This window comes from Meleagris gallopavo, chromosome 7 (genome assembly GCF_000146605.3).
Source record: "Meleagris gallopavo isolate NT-WF06-2002-E0010 breed Aviagen turkey brand Nicholas breeding stock chromosome 7, Turkey_5.1, whole genome shotgun sequence".
In the NCBI taxonomy this organism is placed as follows: Eukaryota; Metazoa; Chordata; class Aves; order Galliformes; family Phasianidae; genus Meleagris; species Meleagris gallopavo.
Window position 1 is genome coordinate 20,143,517 of NC_015017.2, and position 24,849 is coordinate 20,168,365.

At 35.4% G+C, this 24,849-nt stretch overlaps 1 protein-coding gene across 3 annotated transcripts; it reads left to right on the forward strand.

Annotated features, from left to right (window-relative positions):
* Positions 1 to 2,349: 2,349 nt before the first annotated feature.
* LOC100546808 (cordon-bleu protein-like 1) lies at positions 2,350 to 24,124 on the forward strand. 3 transcript variants are annotated; one of them, XM_019617145.2, is made up of 9 exons: positions 2,350 to 2,396; positions 6,294 to 6,473; positions 12,388 to 12,589; positions 13,604 to 13,832; positions 15,116 to 15,154; positions 16,025 to 16,122; positions 16,295 to 16,528; positions 23,239 to 23,380; positions 23,979 to 24,124. In XM_019617145.2, the coding sequence occupies exons 1-9, from the start codon at positions 2,365 to 2,367 to the stop codon at positions 24,107 to 24,109; spliced, it is 1,287 nt and encodes a 428-aa protein (XP_019472690.1). In that variant the 5' UTR covers positions 2,350 to 2,364; the 3' UTR covers positions 24,110 to 24,124. The 3 variants fall into 3 exon arrangements, with proteins under 3 accessions (XP_019472690.1, XP_031410062.1, XP_031410063.1); XM_031554202.1 differs by lacking the exon at positions 15,116 to 15,154; XM_031554203.1 differs by lacking the exons at positions 23,239 to 23,380; positions 23,979 to 24,124 and adding an exon at positions 18,155 to 23,232.
* The last annotated feature ends 725 nt before the right edge of the window (positions 24,125 to 24,849 follow it).

A 24,849-nucleotide genomic window follows, 5' to 3' on the forward strand; every position in this document is an offset into this window, starting at 1 on the left:
TATGTATGTATGTATGTATGTATAGCATAACTTTTTGTTTCTTGTACTGAAACTTTAAATTACTGAAGTAATTCTACATTTTTTTCAAATAGCTAGTTAGAAATATGTGTGCATAGAGGTAGGATGCAGCAAGCAACAGTGAAAGATGATTAGAATGTAGTGTAGATAGTTACATATGATGGTTTCATTTCCATTTTCTGAGCATATGGCCATTGGAGGTAGAGGAATGAATCTCTAGAACCTTACAAATCAAATAAAAATCTGCTTTTGAGAATGGTTGGATTTTGTGGTGATGGTGTTTGTTTTTGAGGAGAACTCCAATTAACTGAAGTAAAGAACTTCCAGTCCTTTCTTCTCTGTCAGCTTAAAACTTGGACTGGAAAAAAACAAGGATAGGAATGAGTGAATCTAAAATAAGAAAGATAAGTCTCTGAAAATGAAAAAAACAAAACAAAACAAAAAAAAACACCCACAAATGTCCTTCTGTTGTGGTATGAAATAAATACAATTTTAAATATGTGCTAGAAGGTGGGCTCATCAAGTATTGCAAAATATTAAAATGTTTATGTGCAATAACCCAAGCACATACGCTGTTGTATCTCTGTGTAATATCATTAGACTCTGACTGTAGTGGATATTATGCAATGGTTCCTCATACTGATGAACAGATATATAGGGACTCAGGCTTTCTCTGTCCTTTACTAATAGTGCATGGGATAACAGAAGCTCATACGGTAGGATGTCTGGAAGAAATTTTTTGCTTTGAATGAACAGATGCCAAGTATCAGATCAGAGATAGAAAAATGCATAGAAGGTAGATCCTGTGCTCACACACATGCTGTTCTGCTGTGCTGGTGGTGCTAAGGGTGGAAAAAGAAACAGTCCTACTTGAGTGTTTTCATTTTGGTCTATCACAAGATTATGCAGAGCGGATAAACAGCATCTCTGTACCTACTGTAACAAAATGTATTCTGAAGTGTTCTACATGGAGTAGGTATGTCAGGCCATTGTTAGTATTCAGATGAAGAACGATGCAGATGAAAATTGAACTGCATTTCAGTAAGGAAAAGAAACCATCTGTAATTATACTGCACATGAAAGTGATGCTGTTGTATATTATTCTGTTTTTCATATCTTTGATTATGTAATTATCAAGTACTCAACTGGGAACTCCAGCTTTCCAACCAATTTATGTCTTATGAAATACTTAGCTTTTTTTTAAAAAGGGGCTGACTGTGCATACATCTGAAACATATAGTTGTGATTTTCACAAGAGATATAAAGGCTTCTGCTTTTTTTTTTTTTTTGAGTGGCTTGCCTTGGAAACTTGTTGGCCTATAGCTACCAGAATCGGACAATAATGTGGTGGTTGTCACTGAGCATTTTCCTTGCAAGTAGCATTTGATCTTGAAGATATGCAGCATTGGTGCTGTGAAATCAGTTACATCTCTGGGGATTATGAATAAACAGCAGGAAAGTTGATGCTTTCTCTACTTAGCGTACATGACAAACCTGTGAGTATTAAAGATAAGTATTGAACAGGGAATGCTTGTAGAGGAAATTTGTGGCTTAAATATTTAGCCTATATATTGCCCAGAACTGATGCATCATTGTAAGTGAAAAACACTGAGGTGAACCTGAACTCTTGTTAGCTGTTCTTTCACTGAACAGATGATGTGCAAGATTTGAGCTGTTTCCCTCAGCTATGTAGCAGTGGAGCAGCACTGTTGTAATAATTGTAATAACTGCTTTGAATTTGAAGTCAAAACAAGATCTAGAAGAAGCTTTACTGAAGTGTCCTCTTCCTTTCTGGAGGTGATCTCAATGCTTTTCTGACTTTGAGTGGGGAAAAAAAAGTTCTACTTGTAGTTTTTGCATTTAGTGAAGTTTGAAATAAAAATAATCTCTCAATCCTTCATATAATTGTGTTTTTACTGGTCGCAGGGCAAAGTTAGTTTGTTTAACAAACTTAAATCCATCTGTTGTACAGCAGAAAGCTTTTATTCCTCTAGATTTAGTGAATTTTTTCAGTACCTCAGAGATGACTCAATTGCATTCGAGATCCCTTACGCTTTTTCCAGTGTGATCGCTGAAATGATCACTATAGAAAACTTGAGAGCCAGTCCTACTGAGGTTAGAGCCAAAATAACGTCACTAAAAGGACTATTAAGGTGCCTCTGTGCAGTATCTTATGTAATTGTGCTCAAGACTGGAAGTTAAGTGCTATAAACATTAATACTCTTTGAAATCAGGAATTGAAGAGGTGGATTGTTCATGCTGTCGCCTTTGCTTGTGTACAAATGTAGCAGATAGATTTCCTTTTTTTCTCCAGTTTTTGGGGAAAGTGATCCTTATCAAGAGGAAATGCTGGCAGTAACTGAAATATCCAGGTCACTGTAAGTTCAAGTATTTCTCATTGTTTTAAAAGACCTTTTGCTAGTTACTGGTGCAATATACTTTAATTATAAAATACACTGCTTGTTGATTTCTAATAGGATTTTTTTGAAACTTAATTTTTTTTTCCAGTGTAACATCAAATAAATATAGTTTTATTTATTCTACCTGGACTTTTATTTCAAAAAGGGCTTTCACACATTGAAATCATTGGCACTATTGGTTTTCTTATTATTTTTTTGCAAGCAGGAAACATGTTGATATACAGCAGTGGAACTTAATTTTGTAAAAGTGGGACCTGAAGTGCTTAAAATGTTGTCTTTATGGCCTTGCATTTGATTTGAACAGCTGTACTGCTTTTACTTAATAAAATGGTGAAATCTATCTGTATTTTAGTTAAAAGAATTCTTTAACAACCTCTAGTTGCCTTTTCTGGCAGGAAGAATTAGGAAAGAAAGCTGTTTTTTTTTTTCTACTTCTTCTGAAGCGGTTGATTAAATGGATGACACTCATGTCACAGATTAGTGGGTGGCTGGAGTTGTTTATCCCATGGTAAACTGGGGAAGCACAACCCTCAAGGTGGGCTGGCGTCTCTTTGTCTGTGCAGAGCAGTTGGGGGGCAAGGAAGCAGGGAGCACCCATCTTATGTGGGATGCTGCTGCGCAGTTTCCAGAGGAGTTTTGATTAAACTTTGTCCTTAATTGATTACTAATTCTATTTTAACTTGCTTTTGTATGCTGTGGCTAAATCAAGCGTATATTGATTCTTCCCACAGCTCTCCTTTATTTCTGTAGTAGCCAATAAAATAAAGTATGTTTTGGGTTGTTCTAACTTCTGATATTTACTCTGCAAATTAGATTAGAATAGGTCTGCTTAGCTCCCAGCACATCTGGAAGCCATCTGAACATGAAAGGTGCTGTGAATGGGACCATATATGGAGCACCTTTTTCTGACCTCTAAATGTTTATTTTTATATGATTATTATTTATTCCTCCTCGTTATAATCGCATTTTATCTTACTTAAAATTCAGAGAAGAAACTGCCTTAACCATTCTGTGTTTTTACCAAAATCATTAAAAATGCCGGCAGCTTTCCGGCAGAGATGAAGAGATGAAAGAAAGCCAGGCATTTGTTTGTTTGATTTTTATGATGGATAAGAGTTTGAAAATGATTCCACCAACTTAGAGTTATTTGGATAATGCTGGTTTTGTGATTTTTGGTGTTTGGTCCCTCAGGGTGCCTGAAAGAAAGCATCTGTAGCAACTTCTGGCTGACTACACTGTGCAAAAGAGGAGGGGAGGGCTTGCAGGTTAAAAGTACTGCTGCAAGTGGATTCCCACCACCCTGTCACTTGCTGCTTTTGCTCTACACCTACAGATGTGGTAACATCTAATGTTGTTTGCACTACCCAGTAGCAGCTCTGGGACCATGGTAATGCAGGTCTCCAAAACAAACAAACAAACCTTGTAAGACCAAACACAATTCTTTTGGGGGGAGAACAAGAAATGAGAGAGTAGGTAAAAAATGAAGAAAAAAGTCCCTGTGACATCTGGAAACAGAAAATGAAAGTATGGGGATACCTGTTGCTTAATAAGACGCTGTCGAAAACTCAGTATAACTTCTGAGAACATACACTTGGATGTTTCTCCTCCTTTGAGTGGATTGGGAAATGTAAACGTGACCAGCCATAAAAATCCACAAAGATCTGTTGTAGATAAGAGAGGTTTGCTATTCTTTGTTGGGGTAAATGGAAAGTTGACCTCACTACGCTGCCTAACCCCACATCATGTGCTTGTGTTCTTCATAAGTGTGTCTTCCCATCATCTGTCCAACTGTTGCACACAAATTTTGTCTCCTTTTTTCCAGTTCTAGCTCTCTGCAGTGTAAGCTGAACACTATAAATAAGCCTGCATTTTACTAATGGAGACTGCACATTTATTGATGAGTTTGAGTTGAGCACGATCTGTAGCAGTAGTGGAGTTCCTGCAATGAAATAGCATTTGTCTGCTTAATGGAAAATAGAGTTCACTAGCATTTGTGAACTTTGGCATGTAGTCTTCAGGGATTGAATTCTGAGTTCATTTGTGATAAATAACCTGAAGTTGCCTAAAGATGTTGAAGATAAGTATAGAAGGGGGAAAGGCAGTATTGTTTTTCTTTGGGCATGGATTTCTTTTTTCTTTTTCTTTTTCTTTTTCCCTTTTTTTTTTTTTTTTATTTTTTTTAAGTAACATGTTATAAGGGCTTTTTGTTTTTGTTTTTTAATAGTTGTAATTATGTTGTTTTTGGCAGTTAGATGAAAGCTAAGGTTATACAGAACAAACAAACAAAGAGGAGGAGTAAAAAAACAGCTTGATTCATAACATGCTGTTGTAGAGGCTGGAACTAAATGTGCAGCTGACACCATGTGTCATGAGTCTTATGTGGAGGGAGGTGTGTACCAAAGCTAATTTGAAATATGAACAGAGAGGAGGAACAAATGTGGATGATGAATGTTCATTGGGTGTGTTTGGACATTTAGGAGTTCTGATGAGCTGGGAGAGGCTGTGAATAGTTAATTATTCAGCACAGAGTTCTGAAGTTCAAAACTCCAAGTACTTTCAGAAACAGCTCAGTCATGTGAACCCTCGTTACATAGTCATCTTTTGCATTGTTGTTTTGGACCTTGTGTGTTCTTTACTGTAAGTGACTTTAAACTTTGTTTTGCCAAAAAGTACCTGTTTCTAATTCTATGCTACGTGTTCTATGTTACTTCTCTGGGATAAGTCCAAAAGTCAATGTTTTTTTGTTTGTTTTGTATTTTTTGTTAATGTAAACAAAGTTTGGTACAACACTGAAATCTAAACTGCAAGCATATTTTTGGAATGAATAGCGTGCTCATATATACATTTGTAGTTTAGCTTTTAGTGAGTGTGGCTTCCTTCCTGTCTTTTTTTCTTTTTAAGAAATAAATTCTCTTGAGGTAATGCATGTCCATATTGGGCTTTTTTCTTCTAATAATGAAATTCTTAATCATACTATCTTTTCCTCATGATTATATGGGTGAAATGTAAAGTGCTTTGAAGGGAACGTTCTACTATTTGTTGTAGGAAATAACAGAATTTATACCATAGCATAAACAGATTGAGATGTAGAAAGTGTTCCTTTGGACCATTTTGGATTTTTTTTTTTATGTTTTGCAAAGGTTTTTGTGTGTATGCATGAGAAATAAGACTGGGAAAAGAAGTGAGAAAATAAATATCAGAAATCAACAGGGGTGGCAGGAAAACATGGAAACATTTTGTGACTGAAATGTCAGGAAAGGTCAATAATACTGCTATTTTATTACTATGTAGAACCAAATAGAGTAGAGTTGGTAGAATTTATTTAATAGATTTTAATAATCAAAAGAAAAAACTTGGAGGGGAAAAGTATGATTTTTGCCATGCCTGTCTATCCAACAGATTAAACATACAGTGCAATTTAGCTGCGTGCAGTGTAGTATAGTATTTCTGCTTATACTGATCCAGTAAGTCTGTTTGGAGAACACTCAAATAAGGTCTTGGCTTTTTCTATCTCAAGGGAGAAGAAAAGTAATTCATTTATTTTTGTAATGTATATTTAAAATATTAACAAAAGCTTTTAGTTTTGGACTTGCATTATTGGACATCTCTATTTAGACTTAACATACCAGAAACAAATCCATTTTTATTTGATAAGATAGATATTTTAGTTTGGTTATTTATCTTCTGTCACAACTGACTGTTAGTGTAAAATATTCTCATATTCTTTCCTTGTACATATTGATTCAATGCCATGAGTGAAAAGAATTAAGTATGATTCATTCCTATCTCAAGACTTGTTAGTTTGCAGGTCTGAAATCAAATATTTGACTATTACCTTTTATCCATTTATTTCAGAAGAAAAGCTAAAGCACCTCCTCCTCCATCTGAAACCAGAACAGTCACTGATTGTCCATTTGATGACACAGAATCAGCCAACATCATCATGGAACAGAAAGAGAATGTAATTGATAAAGACATTGAACTGTCGGTAGTCCTGCCGGGAGATGTGATCAAATATACTACGGTTAATGGGAGGTATGTTACATGGAATGACATTTCTATTTAATTTTCCTTTCCTACTGAAGTTTACTTCAACCTTTATCCAGACTTAACCCACTCTGTAAAATATACAAGTTTTATAAGACTGAGTGTTTTTGAGTAAATTTGAAAACATATACTTTAATTACCTTTTAGGAAGACTGTTGGTTTTTTTTGAAGCACATAGTCTCTATGGCACCTACAAGGATGCATAGATGCACCTGTAGTTCTTACTAATCACTGCAGATCTCTAGAAAAATGCTGTTTGTGTGGTACACTGAATTTTCAGATATGCTTTTTCTTTGTTAGACTTTTCTGCTTCCTACTAAGCTAAAAGTCATGTGTTTGGCGCTTCTACGTATTGCCTACTAATAGTCCTAAAAATCATAATTTCATACGAAATATATAAAGCTTCAAAGAAAGCTTCTAATTATAACTTTGGTAAACTTTTTTTGTAATAAATCAAATATGTTTTGCTGAACCTGGTTTTAATTTGGAGTAAATATTTCAATTTTACTGTTAATTGATGAAATGGACTGTGCATGTAACTCCCAAGTCACTTTTAGATCAGAAATTGACCAGTGAGTTGAAATCATAAATCCTGGGACTTAACCCAATGAGATAATTAACATTCTATTCTTGCTGAGAAGATCCTACGCAAACCCTTCTGTGGATCAGAGCTGCTGGAATGCCAGTTTGTGCTGAGTAACATAAACACGTAGTTACGCCTACCTCACGTTATAATCAGAGATACTGGCTGTAGTGGTTTAAGTCTGTTTGCATGCTTTGTCATTTGCTAGAGTTGATTAAGTCATTCTTTAGATATCACATATCAGAGCTGCAGTGAATGAATTTTTATGGATTATTATTTTTTTCTCCAGACTTCATCTGGTTTTTCAGGATAAATTAATTCATATTTCTTGAAAATATTATATTTCTTAAAAAAAGATGTTCTTAAATAATTCATTACTACTGTGATACTTTACAGTGTTCTTGCTAGTAAGTTTACAGCAAGGAATATTTCTGTCTATAAATGTGGTGCTTTCCTCTATTTTCTAAGTTTCTTAAAGATAAGATTCCATATGCTTACTGTCAAGCAGTTCTCCCCCTTCTTCTCTTCACTCCTTCTGTCCATGCTTCTGAGTACCACACCTGCTGTATCTTGCTTTCCTCAGAACAAAGTGCCAGAAAAGAACATTGCTTATATCCTCATTCAGTCAGATTTCATTGTGTATAGTTAGTGTTTAGGAAGTACAGACATTTCCCAATCAGTTTTAATATCCCTTGGTTAGTACTTTTCTTCCTTTTTCAACTGAGAGACTTTGTGTCAATTCCTTAAATGGTACTCTGACAAATAACGTGCATTAGCTCTCCCAGGCTCATTTACAACGAAGGGGAATAATGTGCAGGACCTGTGCTTTCGAAGCATCTTTTCTTCCGGCTTTGCTAGAAGGTTGTATTTTGTGGACAGATAAGCAAGAGAGCACTGAAAATGATATAATCTGCTAATTTGTCATGCTGATAACCAGAGGTAGCCAGTTTTAAAGCTTTGGAGGTGGAAATACCTTTTTATAGCTCATATACGGGGAAAAAGAGAAATGGGGATTTGTACAATCACGTACTGCAAGAAACATCTCTGCTGTTCTCAGGTGAAATTGGGTGGTTTGTTCCATGCTTTGGAGTAGTGGATAGCAGGAACAAGATGTTGTGTAGGTGAATATCCTTTGTGAGTGGTATGCAGTGGCTCATCAAAATGGATCTACTGTATCTAAATTGGTTTCAGAGGAAAAGATTTCAAGAGAACGTCGTTAAGGATCCTTGAGTTGTTTAAGGACAACTAAAGCAAAAAAACTGAGAGACTGAGAACAGAAAGGAGGACTGAAATAATTGCTCATTGCTCATTTTGAAACTCCTGGCATAGGGTTTGTTGTGTGGATTCCTTCACTTAAGCCTAGATACCAGTTGGTAGTTGTTGGTGATAGTGATTCAGTTTATCTATTCAAAATTGAAGGATTTCTCATGGTGTTCTGAGCAAGCATTTATTTATTTATTTTTAAAAAGTCACGATGGGAGCAGTGATTATGGGGGAAGGTACGTGGTTCAAAGAAAGGAATTAACAAAGCTTCAAAAATTTTTTTTAATTATTTGTTTTTGAAATGTTTTTGTGTGACATTTTTTGAATCTTCTCATTAGTTCTGAATAGAGCACAGAATTCAAGAATTGTTTGCAGCCAAAGAAGATGAAAAATAATTTGACAAATTTCCTTACTTAGTGACTTAATTGTCTTGTATTCCCACAGTGAAGAAATGTAGTTTGAGAAAGATTTTTCTAATTGAAATAATTAGTTTCAATTGTATATGTTAGTAAACTATCTTACAGTTGATTTAGTTGGAATTTGTGCATTGAATTATTTTCCTGGGTTGCATGTTTATGGCTTTAATTTCAGACACATTTCTGACCTTAGCTTAGCTAAATTTCTTTCTTTATAGCTCTTTGAGTTTCCCTGTGATCCGTTCTTGAGTATTTTCAGTCATTAGGGTTTGCTTAGAGAACTGTTGGTTTACTCTGTATGGTGAATAGCAAGCTTTGTGGTGTTGCCCTACTTTCCAAAATCTATTGTACTTACATTTGTTAGTAACACATTCTGGAGGGCTTGGTGTTTTTTGTTGTTCTCTGTCAAAACAAATGCCTTTTTCTTTTTAGAGAATAGCATTAATGAGCACTTTAGCCAGGGAGCTACATACTTAAGTAATCAGAGGTTTATAGGAAGCCAAAGTTCCTGCGTGTAGGTTTATTTTATGTACATACGTATTTTTATTTTTGTTCATCTTCCTGCCCCACCTAGTAATATTTTTGGTGGCTATTAACTGAGTTTTGTGTATTCGGTGGTGTTTCTCACTATACTCATGATGGGAAGACCTTGCCGCTAAAACGTGGTTAGGAGTATATAACTTTAAAAAAAAAAAAAAAAGCAGAATGTAGAAACTTGATGCATATTTTCTTGAAACACTTGATCCAGCATTTAAAGTGGCATCTTTAATGGTTGGTTTTGAACTCAGCTTGCTATAAACATTACATAGTTTGATGTATTCTAGATGGAAGTTCATCATAAATGGGACAACTATTAGCCAGTTCTTGCTGTCATATATGTGGGAATAATCAGAGGAAAACAGATAAGGAATGGAGGAGTGCAAGAATACTTGTGATGGGAGATTTCCAGAAAACTAAGTAATGTAATGAGTTTAAAGTAATTGCAAATAATATCATTACTGAAATTAGATGAATAAACACCAGCAGATATTACACTCCGAAATTGCTGCTGGGGTCCTCTTAGTTTTACTCATTTGAAAGCTGTTAAATTTACTGCATTACATGTACTTCTGTACCTTCGTTCTCGGAAGAGTTTAGCAAAAAGTAGTTTTATGAGTTTTGGAGAATATGATTACAAAAATTTGCTTTTTGTATCATTCTAAGGAAATCTGAAGCACTTGTGGGTGGCATCTTGGCCTCCAACAGAGTGGGGAGACTTGAAGTCTGACATCCTCTAGTCACACAAGTTGTTTTTGGAAGTACCAGTGGAAAGCAAATTTACAGTGAAACATTGCCTTTATGTACTAAGTTGCATGTACTTGTCTGTTTATGGGCAGCTGTGTTTCTTGGTTACTGGCCTGCCATTATTTGTGACTGGTTAAGGTGATGGCTTGCCCCCTTCACCATGGTGCATTTCCACTGACGGGCTCTCTGTGACCTTTGCCTATGAATTCCTATCCTGCTCATCTTCAGTGTTCCTACGTTGCTCCTGCAGCTGAAGACCATAGGAAGGGCACCTTTTAAAGCTAGACAGCATGTAAAAAATAGCTAGGAGAAAAGGTAAAGGGTAGCTTCTTGGATAGCCTGGTAACCAGAAGACAGACAGTACTTCTAGTACTTGTTTTCTCTGGCTGCCTCCTCCACACCAGCCCACCCCCAGTGAAATGTGCATTTCTAGCTCCTTATCTTCTCTAATGAAAGCAAGTGAGATGGATGCAGTTGTTTTGTTAAGGGTTAGAATTAACAGAAATAGAATAGTCCTTCTTTCTTCTGATTGGACAGGCTGTGATATATAAGTGAAGAACTGAAATAAAGTCTCCCTTTTTATAAATGGAAAAAAGAGTTTCTTGTCGTTGTTGTTTGTTTGTTTTTCATTTAGTCCTCACTGCATTTCTCATGGTACTTTCAGGCTGATATACATCATCTAGATGAGGGCATGGAAGTTTATTGCATTCTTTTATATCTTTTCAGACTATTTGATAGCTGTTTTCTGTCACTTTATAGGGAATTATTTCTCCATGGATCTTGGCTTTGTTATTCCACCTGCCTTTTTCTCCCGAGGCAAGGAATCTCTTCTACTGCTTAACCAGACAAAAGCTTTCTCTTGAAAAAGAAGTAACTGGAAGGAGCCTTGTATACACCAGGGAGTCCAGCTGAGCCACTAGAATTTAGAAGACAGTCTGCTTAGGGGATGCACAGGACTGTTCTTTGAAGAGGTGAAAATAGGAGTTATATTCTAGGGTTTATTAAAGGGGAAAAAATAATACTGCAATGATTTCTAAGCTTCAGCCATTCTTAATTCATTTTTTCAAACTGGATTGTATAAAAAGTCTGTGAAAATTCATACTTAATCTATAAATATCTTCATAATCTTTGTCGTCTAGGATTCTGCTTAGCTTGATGACTCTTCAAAGATATCTATTTCTACATTCTGTTATGCTACCAGAAGACTTCCATCTGTTATAAGATTACATCTAGAATTTAAGATTTTTGATAAAGCCAAACTAGCCAAGTCTTGCATTAATTTTCACTTAGACACTTCAGTATTCTTTCCAACGTATAATTTGATTGCTTCAAACTTCTATATTATTTTCATAATATCCTTGTGAGACAAAGTAGGTGATATATTTCCCTGTTTGTAACTGTAACTGGGAGATGTGAAGGATGTCCACATGAAATTCTCCTTACAAATGATTATCCAATGCCAAAAATTAGGACTCATGCTCCAGTGACCTCGTAATTCTATAATTGTATTTAGTTGACTGTAGTATGCAAAGTTAGCATATTCTCCTTATCTTCAGTGCATTTAATATTTCTATTATATTTCTGTTTAAAATACTACTTTAATAAATTAATTCCAGTAGCAACTGGAAATGTTCAGCCTATCTTAATATGCTGTTTTGTGATATTTTTTTTTTTTCCCACTGCTCACTAAGAGCAAAGGGCATACTGATAGCGATCATGTATGTAAAATGCGCCTGGACTTGGTTCACTGTGACAAGGACATCTGTTGTATCTCACAGATTTTATCAAGAAATGAGATTCAACTACTGTACTGTGATTTAGCTGCTTCTCCTTCATCTGCATGGCTCTTGTTTTGCAAACCCTAAATCCTTAAAAGGTGACTTCCTCAAATTTCATCTCACCTGCTTCTTCCGCATGGCTCACACTAAGAATTTCTGTAAATTTATGTCTCTTGTAACCTCAGAGTAGATACAAAAATGTTAAGCTTTGGAAGAAAACTGTTCTTTACTGAATAGAAGGGCATTCATCACAACTACTGCAGTTCCCACTAAGGGTCTAATGAGGTGGCTAATCCACATCTCCGTGCTGGTCTCGGGAAAGCATCACTTTACATAAGCAAAAATGCCCCCCTTTGCTCTAGCTCTTGCTATACCTCTGTATAACCTGTTTCATTTTAGTGTATTTTTTTTTTAAATTCATTTTTGTTTTTAATTTTGTTATTGTAATTGAAGATATTTAAAATCAGTGCCTAACAGTAACTATTTAGTCATGGAAGGATAAATGCTTAGCATCATACTTTTTTTAATAGCCTGCTTAATTATCATGTGTTGTAGCTGATTGTATTTGTATTTGACAGGAAGCCCATGATGGACTTGCTGATCTTTCTCTGTGCACAGTATCATTTAAACCCCTCAAGTTACACTATAGAGTTGATATCAGCAGAGAACAGCCAGATTAAATTCAAACCTAATACACCAGTGGGAATGCTTGAAGTGGAAAAGGTGATTGTAAAACCAAAACAAATGGACAAGAAGAAACCTGCTCCAGTGATACCAGAGGTGAGGACTAAAATTATAGCGTACTGAGAAACTAGAATTACTATTGTATATTGTATTCAACAACTTAAGCTGATAGTTCAGCCTCTTGTTTCAGATTTTCCTGTTATTTCTCATCCTCTCACTATGCACCCCTGTGAAAATCTTGTCAATATACTATTGATGACCTCCTAAAGTAAAAATATATCTTAATTTGTTGTGTCAAGCATCTTTGCTGCGAAAAGAAAGAAACATCACAATATTATTTGAGATCCTATGCCTTAGTGTCTATCTGAACATTTTTGAAGATGGAGTGTGGCTGAATACACCCTTCTGCAAATTGAAAATCAAAAACTTGTAACATCTGTCATGCTGTGTGCAAGCTTATGGACATAAAAAAAATATAATACCCATACACCCTTCTGAATGCACGTTCATTTTCTTTTGTTACATGCTACAGTTTTTTCAAATAACGCTGCTTTTTTTTTTTTTATATACCCTCAAGAAATCAGGGGCTTTTAGAAGTGCTAAAGCAGTTTCTGAGAGTTGCCTAAATCTGTCTGTCCTTCTCTGTCACTATAGAAGAATACTGTGATTTTTTTGTTGTTGTTGTTGCTTTTTTTTTTGTGGGTTTTCTATTTTTGTTTTAATCTATCTAAAGAACTTACATGAGGTTGGGGTGCTCTTCAGCTGCCCTTTTAACTTGGTTCTGTGCACACACGTTGTGCATGTACTCATTGCTCATTTGCTGTCTTCTCTAGCTACCTAGTGTGATGGTATGGCATCCTAGTCCAGGTGTGTTCAGACAAATGGACAGACAAATGACAGATGCTAAAGGAGCAGGCTAATTTCAAGTGTCCTTTCCTTGGGTAAAAAAGGAATTACAAATGATTTCTTAGTTTCTCTTGCATTGTTACTGAATATATAACATTGAATCTGGCCTAATAGGAATTCTGGTGATTACTGTAAGACTGTTACGAAAATGCTGGTAGTTTCAGAATTTGTGCAGGATATTTATTGGAACTCTTTTCTCTTTAGCAAACAGTAAGGGTAGTGATAAACTACAAGAGGACACAGAAGACGGTAGTAAGAGTTAGTCCATATTCACCGCTTCAAGAACTCATACCAATTATCTGTAGTAAATGTGAATTTGATCCTTCACACACTGTGTTACTGAAGAATTATCAGTCTCAAGAAGCACTTGATGTGACAAAATCTCTTAATGATCTTGGACTAAGAGAATTATATGCCATGGATATCAGTCGAGGTAAGAAAACTTAAGATATCTTTTATAACTTGTTATTATTGAAAAGATAATTACATTATTAAAAAAAAAAAGCAACTCATGAAGAAATTAATCTCTCACAATTCAGTATGTGCTTAATTGATCTCCCACAAAATTGAAACTGGGACAAGTGTACCTTTACTTATCCCAAGGAAATAGCATAAGTGGTCAAGTACAAAGCATCCTTTAAAAAAAATCCCTTTCTTTCCCCTGCCTTTTCTCAAAAAATACCAGTAATGCTGAATTTCCCTTATAAAGAATGTGTAGGATTGTGATAAGCTGAGAACAGAAGTATCATAGAAACGTAGCTTTGTTCTATAATTTTGAAATATTAGAATACTGTGATAATGCTTTTTAGTGTAATTTGAGTATTGTTTGGTAATTTCATATATAGGTCATGAAGGAACAATAATTATCTTTTTAATCATGGTCCAACAGGGACAGTATTAACTAACTTGCCTATGTTTGTGTACACATTCTATTTCCATTCTACTTCTGGTTTTCACTATAGCTGTAAGACTATCTTTATTTTACCATATTTAAAAATTACTTCCCAAAGGCCAGTTATCTTGAGCTGCAGGAGAACGTCAGATTTGGAAATTACGCCCCTGTTCCATGGAGAACACCATAACAAAATATGTTTTTTTGTTACAGGGAAAAAAACAAACAAAAAATAACAACAAAAACTGCTGCTTAAATGAGTTGTTTGAACTACATGCACCTCTAGTGAATTATCTTCTTTGTCATCTGACTACCACTTTCTTCTACAGACTGGCAGAGCTGCCTTTGATGCAGCATGAACTGTGTGTAACAGCCAAAAATCCTTAGGAGAGAATGCAGGGGAGTACACGCTTCCCACAAGGCAGTGCCCCACTAGGAAGTTCAGATATACTACAACTCATTCAGTACCAAGTAGTTTAGCATTTCCGTTTTGCATATAGCTTAAAAGCTCTGAATTTTTCGCTTTCTTCATGAAAGTAAATGGTGAGGTGTACCTTTTATATAACAATTTAAATCATGTTTTACTCAGATTATATTTTCATTACATTCATTGCTCTTCATGCAATCTGCATTGCAGTCTGCATTGTATGCCTTCAGACTCACTCTTAAATTTTATATTGCATTGAGTGATAAATACATGCATTATCTTCTTCAGTTATTTTTCCTAACATAAGATTCAGCTTGGTTTTCTGTGTTTGTAACTTAAAACTGAATCCTTCATTCCACTGGATATTTTCTGTCTGTCTTTTTTGTCTGTCTTGTAGCCACGTCACCAGTAGACTTAAACATGCCATCCTTGAAAGGTAGGCCTTACTGAAATAGGCTGTAAAACTGTACAACTTGCATGATGTTATCATTCTCTCCCGTAATAATATCTGCTTAACTGTGACTTCAGCAATCATCTCTGACCTATCATAAATGCATATTAGAAAAAAAAAAAAGTACAAATGTATATACCTAACTATGTATAAAGTATTTTTGTATGATTTTACTTAGATTGCTTCAAAATTTATACTTGTGCTTACATTCATCCGAGCCCTGTGGTGTATTGCTACTGTCGTTTGTTGGTTACTGCATTTGCATTCAGTGAGATTTCCTTATGAAAATAAAATCTAGTTAAAATTACAGAAAGCCAACCTCTATATTTACAAAATGTCAGTGTGAATAAGGGCATGTAAAGCAGGATAAATTCTGCAAGATTTGATTATCTTTACCATGACTGCCATTCCAGTTAGCTGCGCAGCACCTACCTGGTCCTTCAGTGGTGCCTGGTCTTCCACGTGGAGCCCTGCACCTGACCTGCCCTGCTTCATGCCGTGCTCTGTATTTAAGCTGTTAGGAACTGTGACCTGGGGAGAGCTGATGCTCTTTTCCCTCCTATAGCCTTGTCATATGAACTGTAGCATTAGACAAGTGGGATGGGCTGGGCTAAGTGCTGGAGGTATTAATAGCAGCTGAAACTCATCTATTCTGAGCTCTGAGAAAGAGGAAGAACACTGATGGTAGGAAACATGTTCGTTTTACAGTTTTTAGTAAAACTATTAGTATAAGTGATTTGTGGTGAGCTTTGTATATTACTCCAGAAGGCTTATGACAGGCAGAGAAGAAGTAAGAATGCAGGAGAAATAATCTCTGCAACAAATAACATCTAGAACTCTTGTCTCCTATTTTAGACTCCTATCATGTGTCTGAAAACTCAGATGTTTTAAAAGAGAAAGAAAACAAAGGATTTTTCAGCTTTTTTCAACGAAGCAAGAAAAAAAGAGAACAAGTAAGATATAACTTTGTATAAGCAGAACTTTTATAAACATATTCATACTGATCCATCAATACTGTTGAATGTTTTCCAGAAAGTTTAAGTAACATACATATATAATATATACTCACATATATATATATATTTTTATATATATATATTTTTTTTCTTTCACCCAAATCCCAAGACTGCCAGTGCCCCAGCAACTCCATTAATGAGCAAGCCAAGGCCAACATTTACCACGAGATCTAGCACTGTTAGCAAGCAGTATGATTCCAACACTCTGCCATCTGAAATGCCGAAGAAACGGAGAGCTCCTCTACCACCTATGCCAAATTCTCAGAGTGCCCCCCAGGAACTTGCAGAAGTCAGGACAGAATCTGATACTGTGAAATCTAACAGCCTTGACAGGAATGAACAGGTTAGTAGCATTTGTTTCACTTTTTCTAAACCAAGAAGTTTAGAGCTGATAACATCAATAATCTTGTTATATATCTGCCTTGAAATTAATGCTTGAAATTAATGAAAAATAAAGTTGTAGTACTTGCTTTTGAAAATTTTAGTTTGAAAAGTATAGTTTGAAAATAACTACAGAAATTGGAAGATGTGTTTCTTCTAGTCTCCATGCCATATATTCAAAGTAGCTGATCTATTTTGAAAAAGTAAAACAAACTTTTTATATAAGCTGTATAAGCTGTGAAGACCTTCTTGCTCTTCTAGATGAATAATATATATACGTATTTTTTTTTACATGAAGTTTACACAGATATTCTTTTTTTTTATACATGGTCTCGTTTTAGCATGTTCTGTAATGGATTTCTTTTCCTGTCATTTTTAATGTTTCAATTATATATGATAAAAGAGTAGTTTGTTCATCATGCTACTTGAAAAAGGTGAAGATTTTGGGAAGGAGCCTTAAGAATCTTGTGCTTCCAGCAAGTTAAAGTTTTATTTTAGTGAAATGAGAATATATTTAACTGAAGCCATGAGGTGCTGGATATGTATTAAATTACCCATATACTCATTGCATTGCAGAAATTCAGCCAATGAAGTTTGAGGAAAAAGTGAGACATTATGCAATATCAAGATATTACCTCTATTGTCAGTTAAGAATGCCAATTAAAGCTCAAGACTAAAATTATCATTTTAAATTGAGAATAACCTTTTTTTTTTCTTGTTTCTTTTTTTTCTTTAAAACCAGAATCTAAAGATGGTTCTCAATAAATGAGGTTATTTACATGCTAGAAAGATAAATTGTAGAACTAAATGAAATGCAAGTCTGAGGGATTTATTGTTTATTAGACTTGGAGGGAAAGAAAGAAATTTCAAGCTGTGACTTTGTTTATATGTTGATTTGATTGTTTACTGTTGTGCAGGACCACAAGAGAGCACTGTTTAACATAAGTTCTGAATTTGTGTATTCTATCTCGCTGAAACGTTTTAACATTAAAAGACAACTGATTTTTTGTATTCTAATAAAAGGAACTTCGGGGGGGAAAAAAAAGCGCTTTTTTTTTCCTGCTGGTTTTGAATCTGTCACTCCATGAAATAACTTGGATTTATTATTTCATACTGATATTTTTTATTAATCTAAAGTGATTTGACAGAAATTGAATGACTTATGAAAAAGATTCCTTTGAAATGACTCCTTTTTAATTCTCATTTGCTTATTACGTTTTTGTGTATTGCAAAGCTTGGGACCTAAGTGTGTGTGAAGATTGCTGTACTTTGAATTTTATTAATTCATGTAAAATATCTTTTCTTTTTACTATCTATAAGAGCTGCTCCTAAAGTAATGCTTCCTATTTTATTATGTTGATCAACAACCTCAGAGGTGGATGTTCGTGTTATGGCAGTAGAGACTGAATCTTTCTGTTGCTATTCCATAACATTTTGTGGCTATGCAACAAATGGCAGCAGAGGGGCAGTTTGGCAGAATGGCATCTGATATGGAAGTGCATATGAAGCAAAGGTGTGTCATATAATTCCTCCATGAGGGAAAAAAATTGCATCCATTGGCATTCATTGTCTCTGTCTGTACATTTAGGTAGATCAGACAGTGGATGTGAGCACAGTGAGGTGATGGATGGTACCTTTCAGCAGCAGCAATTGTGATGTGAAAGGCAACTCATGTTTTGGCAGCCGTGCTGTCCACCATAAAATGAAGAGCATCTTGATATGCTCATCCGTGAAAATTGGTGGACTGTGGCCAGAGAACTGTTTACGGAACTGAATATCAGCTTCGGTGCAATTGGAAACAACAGTGGCAACGCTGGAATATGGCAAAGATTGCACCAAGTGGGTCCCACAGATGCTCATGCCGGAAGAGAAAGAATACCATATGCAAGTCTGTCAGGACCTATTGAACCAATATGAGGCTGAATGTGATAGTTTCCTGGATTGGATTGTTAACCTTTGCTGAGATGTGGTAACACCAATATGAGCCAGAGTCAAAACAGCAGTCCACAAATTGACAATGTGTGAATTTCCTGTTGAATAAAAAGTTCAAGATGCAGCCCTCAGTGGGTAAAGTGATGTGGACTGTCCTTTGGGATTGGTAAGGTGTGATTCTTCCAGATTTTCTGGATCTCAGACAAACTCTCAACTCTGATCTCTGCAAAACTAAGCTAAATGCTTGAACTTCCATAGTCAGGCCAGAGAAGGCAACAACCTTTCTCTTGCAAAACAATAACAGGCGTCGTACCAGTTTGAAGATCATGGAGCATATTGCCAATCTTGGCTGGACTGTCCTACTGTACCTGCCATACAGTCCAGATTTAGTGCTTTCTGACTTCCTTCTGTTTGTGCCAATGAAGAATGGACTGCATGGGCAACATTTTCCTAGCAAAAATGCCCTCATAGCAGCTGTAGAACAATGGGTCACATCCAGGAAGGCAGAGTGAAATATCAGTTTTGTCTAGATAAGCTGCCTGGTCTTGATAGCAATATGCCGAAGTAGTAGCATTAGACAACAGTGAAACAAGCCAACTTTAAGGGAATGGTACTCTCACTGTTGTCTTTTTGCATATATTCACAGTGTATTGTAGTCCGAAAAGAAAAGGGTTGTTTTAATGTTTACTTCCTTCAGCTTCTTTGCTTCTCTTCTCTTAAAAAAGAAACTGCTTTCTCTTTTCGTGAACAGTTGCAAAATGAAAATAAGATATATTTTTTTCCCACCTCAATTTCAGAATGATTATGAAAGTAGTTTTTGAAGATGTTTTCTTACTTTTAGGTGAGAAATTAGTATGATGGATGTAAGGCTATAGCTTCTTCAAGTTAGGGTAGCGTGAGTTGTTCATTCTTTGTAAGATGCAGATGACTAGTACAGCTTAAATACTATATTTTTGTCCAGTAATTCCAATGTTAAATCAAAATGGAAAACCTCTCCCTTACATACTGGTTCTAATTTTGGGCAAGGTGGCTCTTGCCAGAAGTATGTTTAGAGCTAGCTAGTTTAAACATATAATGCAGTCTGTCTGTTTTCATAAAAGTGGACGCAGTATTCTAGTAATAGCCATTTTTTAAAAGAAAAGCGTTTCTTTTATGTTGCTGTTTTTCTTCCAAATGCTTTATTTGTAGAAACTAAATAGTGATACATTTGTATTTCTTTTTCATGAGTATTTGTCACCTTACACTGTTTCCAGTTACTGTAAAGAAGTATACATAAGCTATGCTTGGATAGGGATGAATATTTTTAGTCAAAACATGTACAGTTTAAAATGATGGATAGAACATCACAACTGTAGAAATACAGCTTGCTTTTATTTACTCAACTGTAAATCTCAAAGAAATTGAAATCTCCAGTTGCCCTGTTAGAAAAGAAAAGAAAGGAGGAGTTGGTGAAGTAAAATAAAGAGGTTAGAAAGCAACTAAAGCATTAAGTGTTCCTGAAGAGGTTTATTAGTCACTGTCATGGAACAACTTGGAAGATTGCTAAGGAGGATGAGTTCCATACCTCAGAAGTTAGATCAGAAGCTCAGTAAAGCAAGGACATGGCAAGAACCACGTGCCTTAGGAGGTCTTCAGTAGAGCCAGTGCTCACTGTGGGATGGCAGTGCTCAGAGCTGCCCTGTTGTCTTTTGCTTAAGTTTGTCTGAAGACCATTTGATACCATTTTGAAATGATTTGGAATTGACGTGGATACTGCATCATCTATGTCTTCTATATAAGTACCTAACTTTTTCCCCCTTTTGTTTTATCTACGGCTTGTACTAGCAAGTTTTAGAGCTAGAGAGAGGGTGCATGATTTAGACAAATCATATGAGTGATGAGTAAGGTTGGGTTTTTGTACGAAACACTGTCTACTGTGTTTTTCCTAATATATTCTGACATATTCTTCCCCTGTATGGCTGCTTGTAAACCTGCTTACCCTTGGAACAAAAGAGATGCTGGTAATACGAAAATACATATGTACATGGTGACGGTTTTTGCATGGTATGCTTTTGAACACACTGAAAATGCTCCACTCTATTCTTTCCCCAGTACTTAACGTTTTTCTTCTATTCCAGCTGCAAATTATCTAGGTTTACTTGGCTTTCTTTTGCTTTTTTAAAATGTTAGAAAGGGTCAGGCACCACATCTGCCATAGCCTAGAGAGGCTGGAACATGGGAAGCAATGGTCTCTGTAAGTGTTGGCTTAAGCTGATGTGGGATTTGGTGCCAGATGCCTCTGCACACAGTTGAGGCTAAAATTTTTCATATCCATGCTTGTTTTTTCCAGAATGAGGAAGATGTACAGTTTGAAAAGTGGAAATGTTCTTCTTGTTGTGGAAGTTAAGACAAAAGTGTTCACTCCCGTTTCTCCATTAATTACTTCAGGGATGCTAACCTGAACTTTAATTAAAGTGCAGCTGATAAAGCACTGGCTTTAGTTGGTATGACAAATGAACGCCCAGATGTACATTCTAAAACTTTGTCAAATACATCTCAGTACTGTTATTTTTTTCCATCTGCTTAAAGTACTATTTTCACATTACAGTCTTTGTTAGGATTTGAAATCTCTTAATATTCATATGTTGAATAATTCCTTAGAAAATCTGTTCAACACTTGAACCGTAACTGGAACATTTAGTACTTTATCGAAATCTCTTTGCAAACCGTTTATTTCATTGAATGCAAAGGGCAGTAGAGAGGCTTATAAAAATCTTTTAGGAGCATTTGTGCTCTTATGCTGAGAACATTATTCCCCCCCTACACATACACCCTTTCTTATGCAGGTGGAACTCTGGTGACATTTGTTTTGCTGAGTGAATGAGCACAGAGTTCCATGCCAGCTGAGTCAGCTGAAGGGAGGCTGTGCAAAGCAGCTGAGGGTGCAGACCTCTGAACAGAGCAGCAGTGTGTGGTGTAGAACAGAGGGGCTGCAGTCTGGGGAGTAGATACCATAAGGAGAGAAACAGAACCAACCCAATAGCAAAATGGGAGATGTTTTAATAATAATAATAAAGCCTGATTTGTGGAAGTAATATTAAATTTGACATTTTATCCTGCAAAAATTCAGATGCTGAATATCATTAATTTAATCTTCTGTAGAACTGTTTGGGAATGGTGAATGAGAAACAGTAAAGGTGTAAAGTGATTTTCGCGTGCGTGTGTGTGTGTGTGTGTGTGTGTGTGAAGTTTTCATCCAAGATCTGACTTGTTAGAAAATATTCAATCATGCAAGTATTTTTTAATTAGAAGTGGAGTACCATATCCTCTGCTGTTCTTAAAAGAACATTTCACCTTGTGCTTTGTTTTTCTTAAAATTTGGAACCTCTCTTTGATCTAAAAGATGTGATGCTTTGACATGAGAGTGATGGGCAGAAAAATCATGTGAACATTTTGGATATCACTGCTTCTAACAATGCAGTAGAGTATCTAATTAGAGATGAAGATTCTGGGCGTGAATGTAACACAGCAGGTGACTAAGTATCCCAAGGGCAGCTCAGAGGATGGATTTTGCCATCCAAGGTCATTCAGGTGTTCTACTGAGATGTAGCAGGAGCTGCCAAACACTGCTTCATGGGCAACCTGTGCCAATATCTCTTCTCTTGTTTTTTTGGATAATTTTATTATATAGGACTAAGTGCTCTTGCTTTTTATCTTTAATATCTTCCTTACTGCAAGATGTATATTCCTTTTCTAGTGTTAGCTTGATAAGTAATAAATATTTTATTCCATGGATGTTGGCATGGTCAACAGTTCTATTATCAGTGATCTTTTTGAAAGAATCATCTGTGGAAACAGAGGATTGTAGGCATATATATGCCATCTCTGCTTCTTGATATTCTCCCTTGTGAAGGTTTCTTCAGCATGAGGCAAACTGCAGTTAAAAGTGGCAGGCAGATTTACAGCTGCTGTCTTTTGGAAGTGGAATGTATTTATTGAAAGATCACTTGGACTGTTGTATCATACAAATAGAAGTCCTCAGTAGGTATCCTATAAGCAGTCTTCTTGATTTCTTTTTTAATGCTTTTGATTATTTGTAAATTTAAGAACTCTGTCTTCTGCTATGATAATACGAGGGGATTATTACAACTGAACATCAGTGGTTAGTATAATTATTTTTATTATGATTTATTGCAATTTAACATGAATAGATGTTATGATAAGACAGTTGTACTTTCCAATATAACTTTGGAAAGATGGCATTAGAAAAATTTCTATAAAAGTTCAAGTATTTTAAGTAGAGTAACAAAATCCTATTAGTTACATGTCTAGTCTAATAAAATATGCTGTTGAAGGAACAGGGAAGGAAACACTGTAATTTCTGTTATGTCTAGCTGAAGGAAACATTCTTTCATCATTACTTTACCTACTCATGAGGTTTGTTTGAGTTTTGTAGAATGGCCTTAATAGCTTATAAAGGAAAAAAATTCTTTTTTATGTTATACATAATAACTGACTGTTTTTCTGCTGTTTCTAGCATCTCTATGTATATATTCAATTACTCTAGAAAGTATTATTTTAGTTTATTATTTCATTTTTAATTTGAAGTAAAAAAGTGAGAAACATTATCTGTTTGGTAATAGGTGGACAATCTCTCTTGTCCAAATATATATTAAAAATGTTTTTGGAGAATAATTACAAGAGCTATTTTTCTGGCTTTCATTACTAATAATCATTTTCCCGCCCTGTCTACCTTCATAGGCCCCTTCAGGATTAATAAGAAAAGGTTCTCTGCCGCTCAGTGACACAGCTTCTGTGAACTCTCTACGGAGGATGAAGCGCAAAGCACCCTCACCACCCTCTAGAACACCAGAAGATCAAAGTGAAAGCAGTAATGAGACTGGTAATCTTTTTATACTCTTTAATTAGGAGGCAACAGAAGATATGACAATTTGGCTAAACGTAAAAGAAATAATGCCCAATAAGAAAGGAACATTAAGTAAAAATATGAGTGTTAAAGATCTTTGGATTTTAGGGAAGTAATAATGCTACTTTATGAGATTGACTGATGTAGTGTGAAAAACACAGGTTTTAGGGCATACAGATTAGTATCAAATATGCACACTTACCCAATTAGTTATTGTTAGCTTAACTATAGCAATTGTTTTTGTGTTAACATATGAGGAGAGAAGATTTGCTTCTCTGCATCAGAGAGAGATTAATAGAGGGACCACACTAATAGGAAACGGACCAAAAAGAAGAATTTTTGTTCTTGACTTTTATTCTTTTATAATTCTTTCATTTGGTCAAAAAGTCTACTCTCTGAAGTTCAAAAATACCTAAAGTTTGATATTAAAAATACCTGGGAAATGTGATAACAAGCCTGGTTACTTAAGAGAAGGTGCATTTCTTGAACTACTCACCAGTCTGTAAGATATTAATTTAACATAGAAATGGAGAGGCAATACTTGTTAACTGATGTGTTATATATTACTTTTTAGTAACAGAGTCAACAGAATCAGTCCTTACTGAAGTGGAAGGAAGAGCTGCCGAAATGCAGTCTGAAACAGGTTGGTTTTTTTCCAAATGTATCAGTTTAATGTATGTCATAATAAATTGTTATAAGTCATAATAATAAATTAATATATTGTAGATAGAGATATGTAGATAAGTACGTACTAACTTTAGTGCTTCAAATCAATTAACTTTTCAGTTGAAAGACAAATAGGATTTTCTATAATAATGATATACAGTAAATTTTGTATTGATTTCTATGCTTCACATTTAAGAAACTAAACATCCCCTCTTTATCCACAAGACAAGGCAGGAACAAGCTAGAATCTTGGTGATTTTTGTATATCCCATAACAAAACATTTAAAAGCTAAAACACAGGCTTGTTTCCAGAATCCCGTTGTGCTGCCCTTAACATGCACAGCCTTAAGGGTAGGAGAAAATTTGTGCTTGTTTTTTGGTTTGTATCTGAACAGCCTTTGAAAGCATAAGTTATAAATGTAACTATCAACTGTATGCATACATAGTTCTTTATAAATTATTTGTTGGGTGCTTTGGAAAAATATAATAAGTATAGCTATTCAAAATACAATTCTTTAGCTGCTGAACAGTACTTTATTTTTTTGTAAGGTCTTAATTTTCTTGTTTGTACTACTAAGTGCTGCTGTTGGGAAGTATAGTTCAGATACAAGATAGAGGATCTAGAAGTTTTCTAAAATTTTGTAAAGCATTTAGAATAATCAGTGCCAGTGCAATCTGGAAAAATTAGTCTTCTGTATATTTCACTAAGGATGAAATACATGAACACTAAGCATGTGGATCTCTATGAGCAGTGTATGAGGTTCTGTTTTAGTTGATAG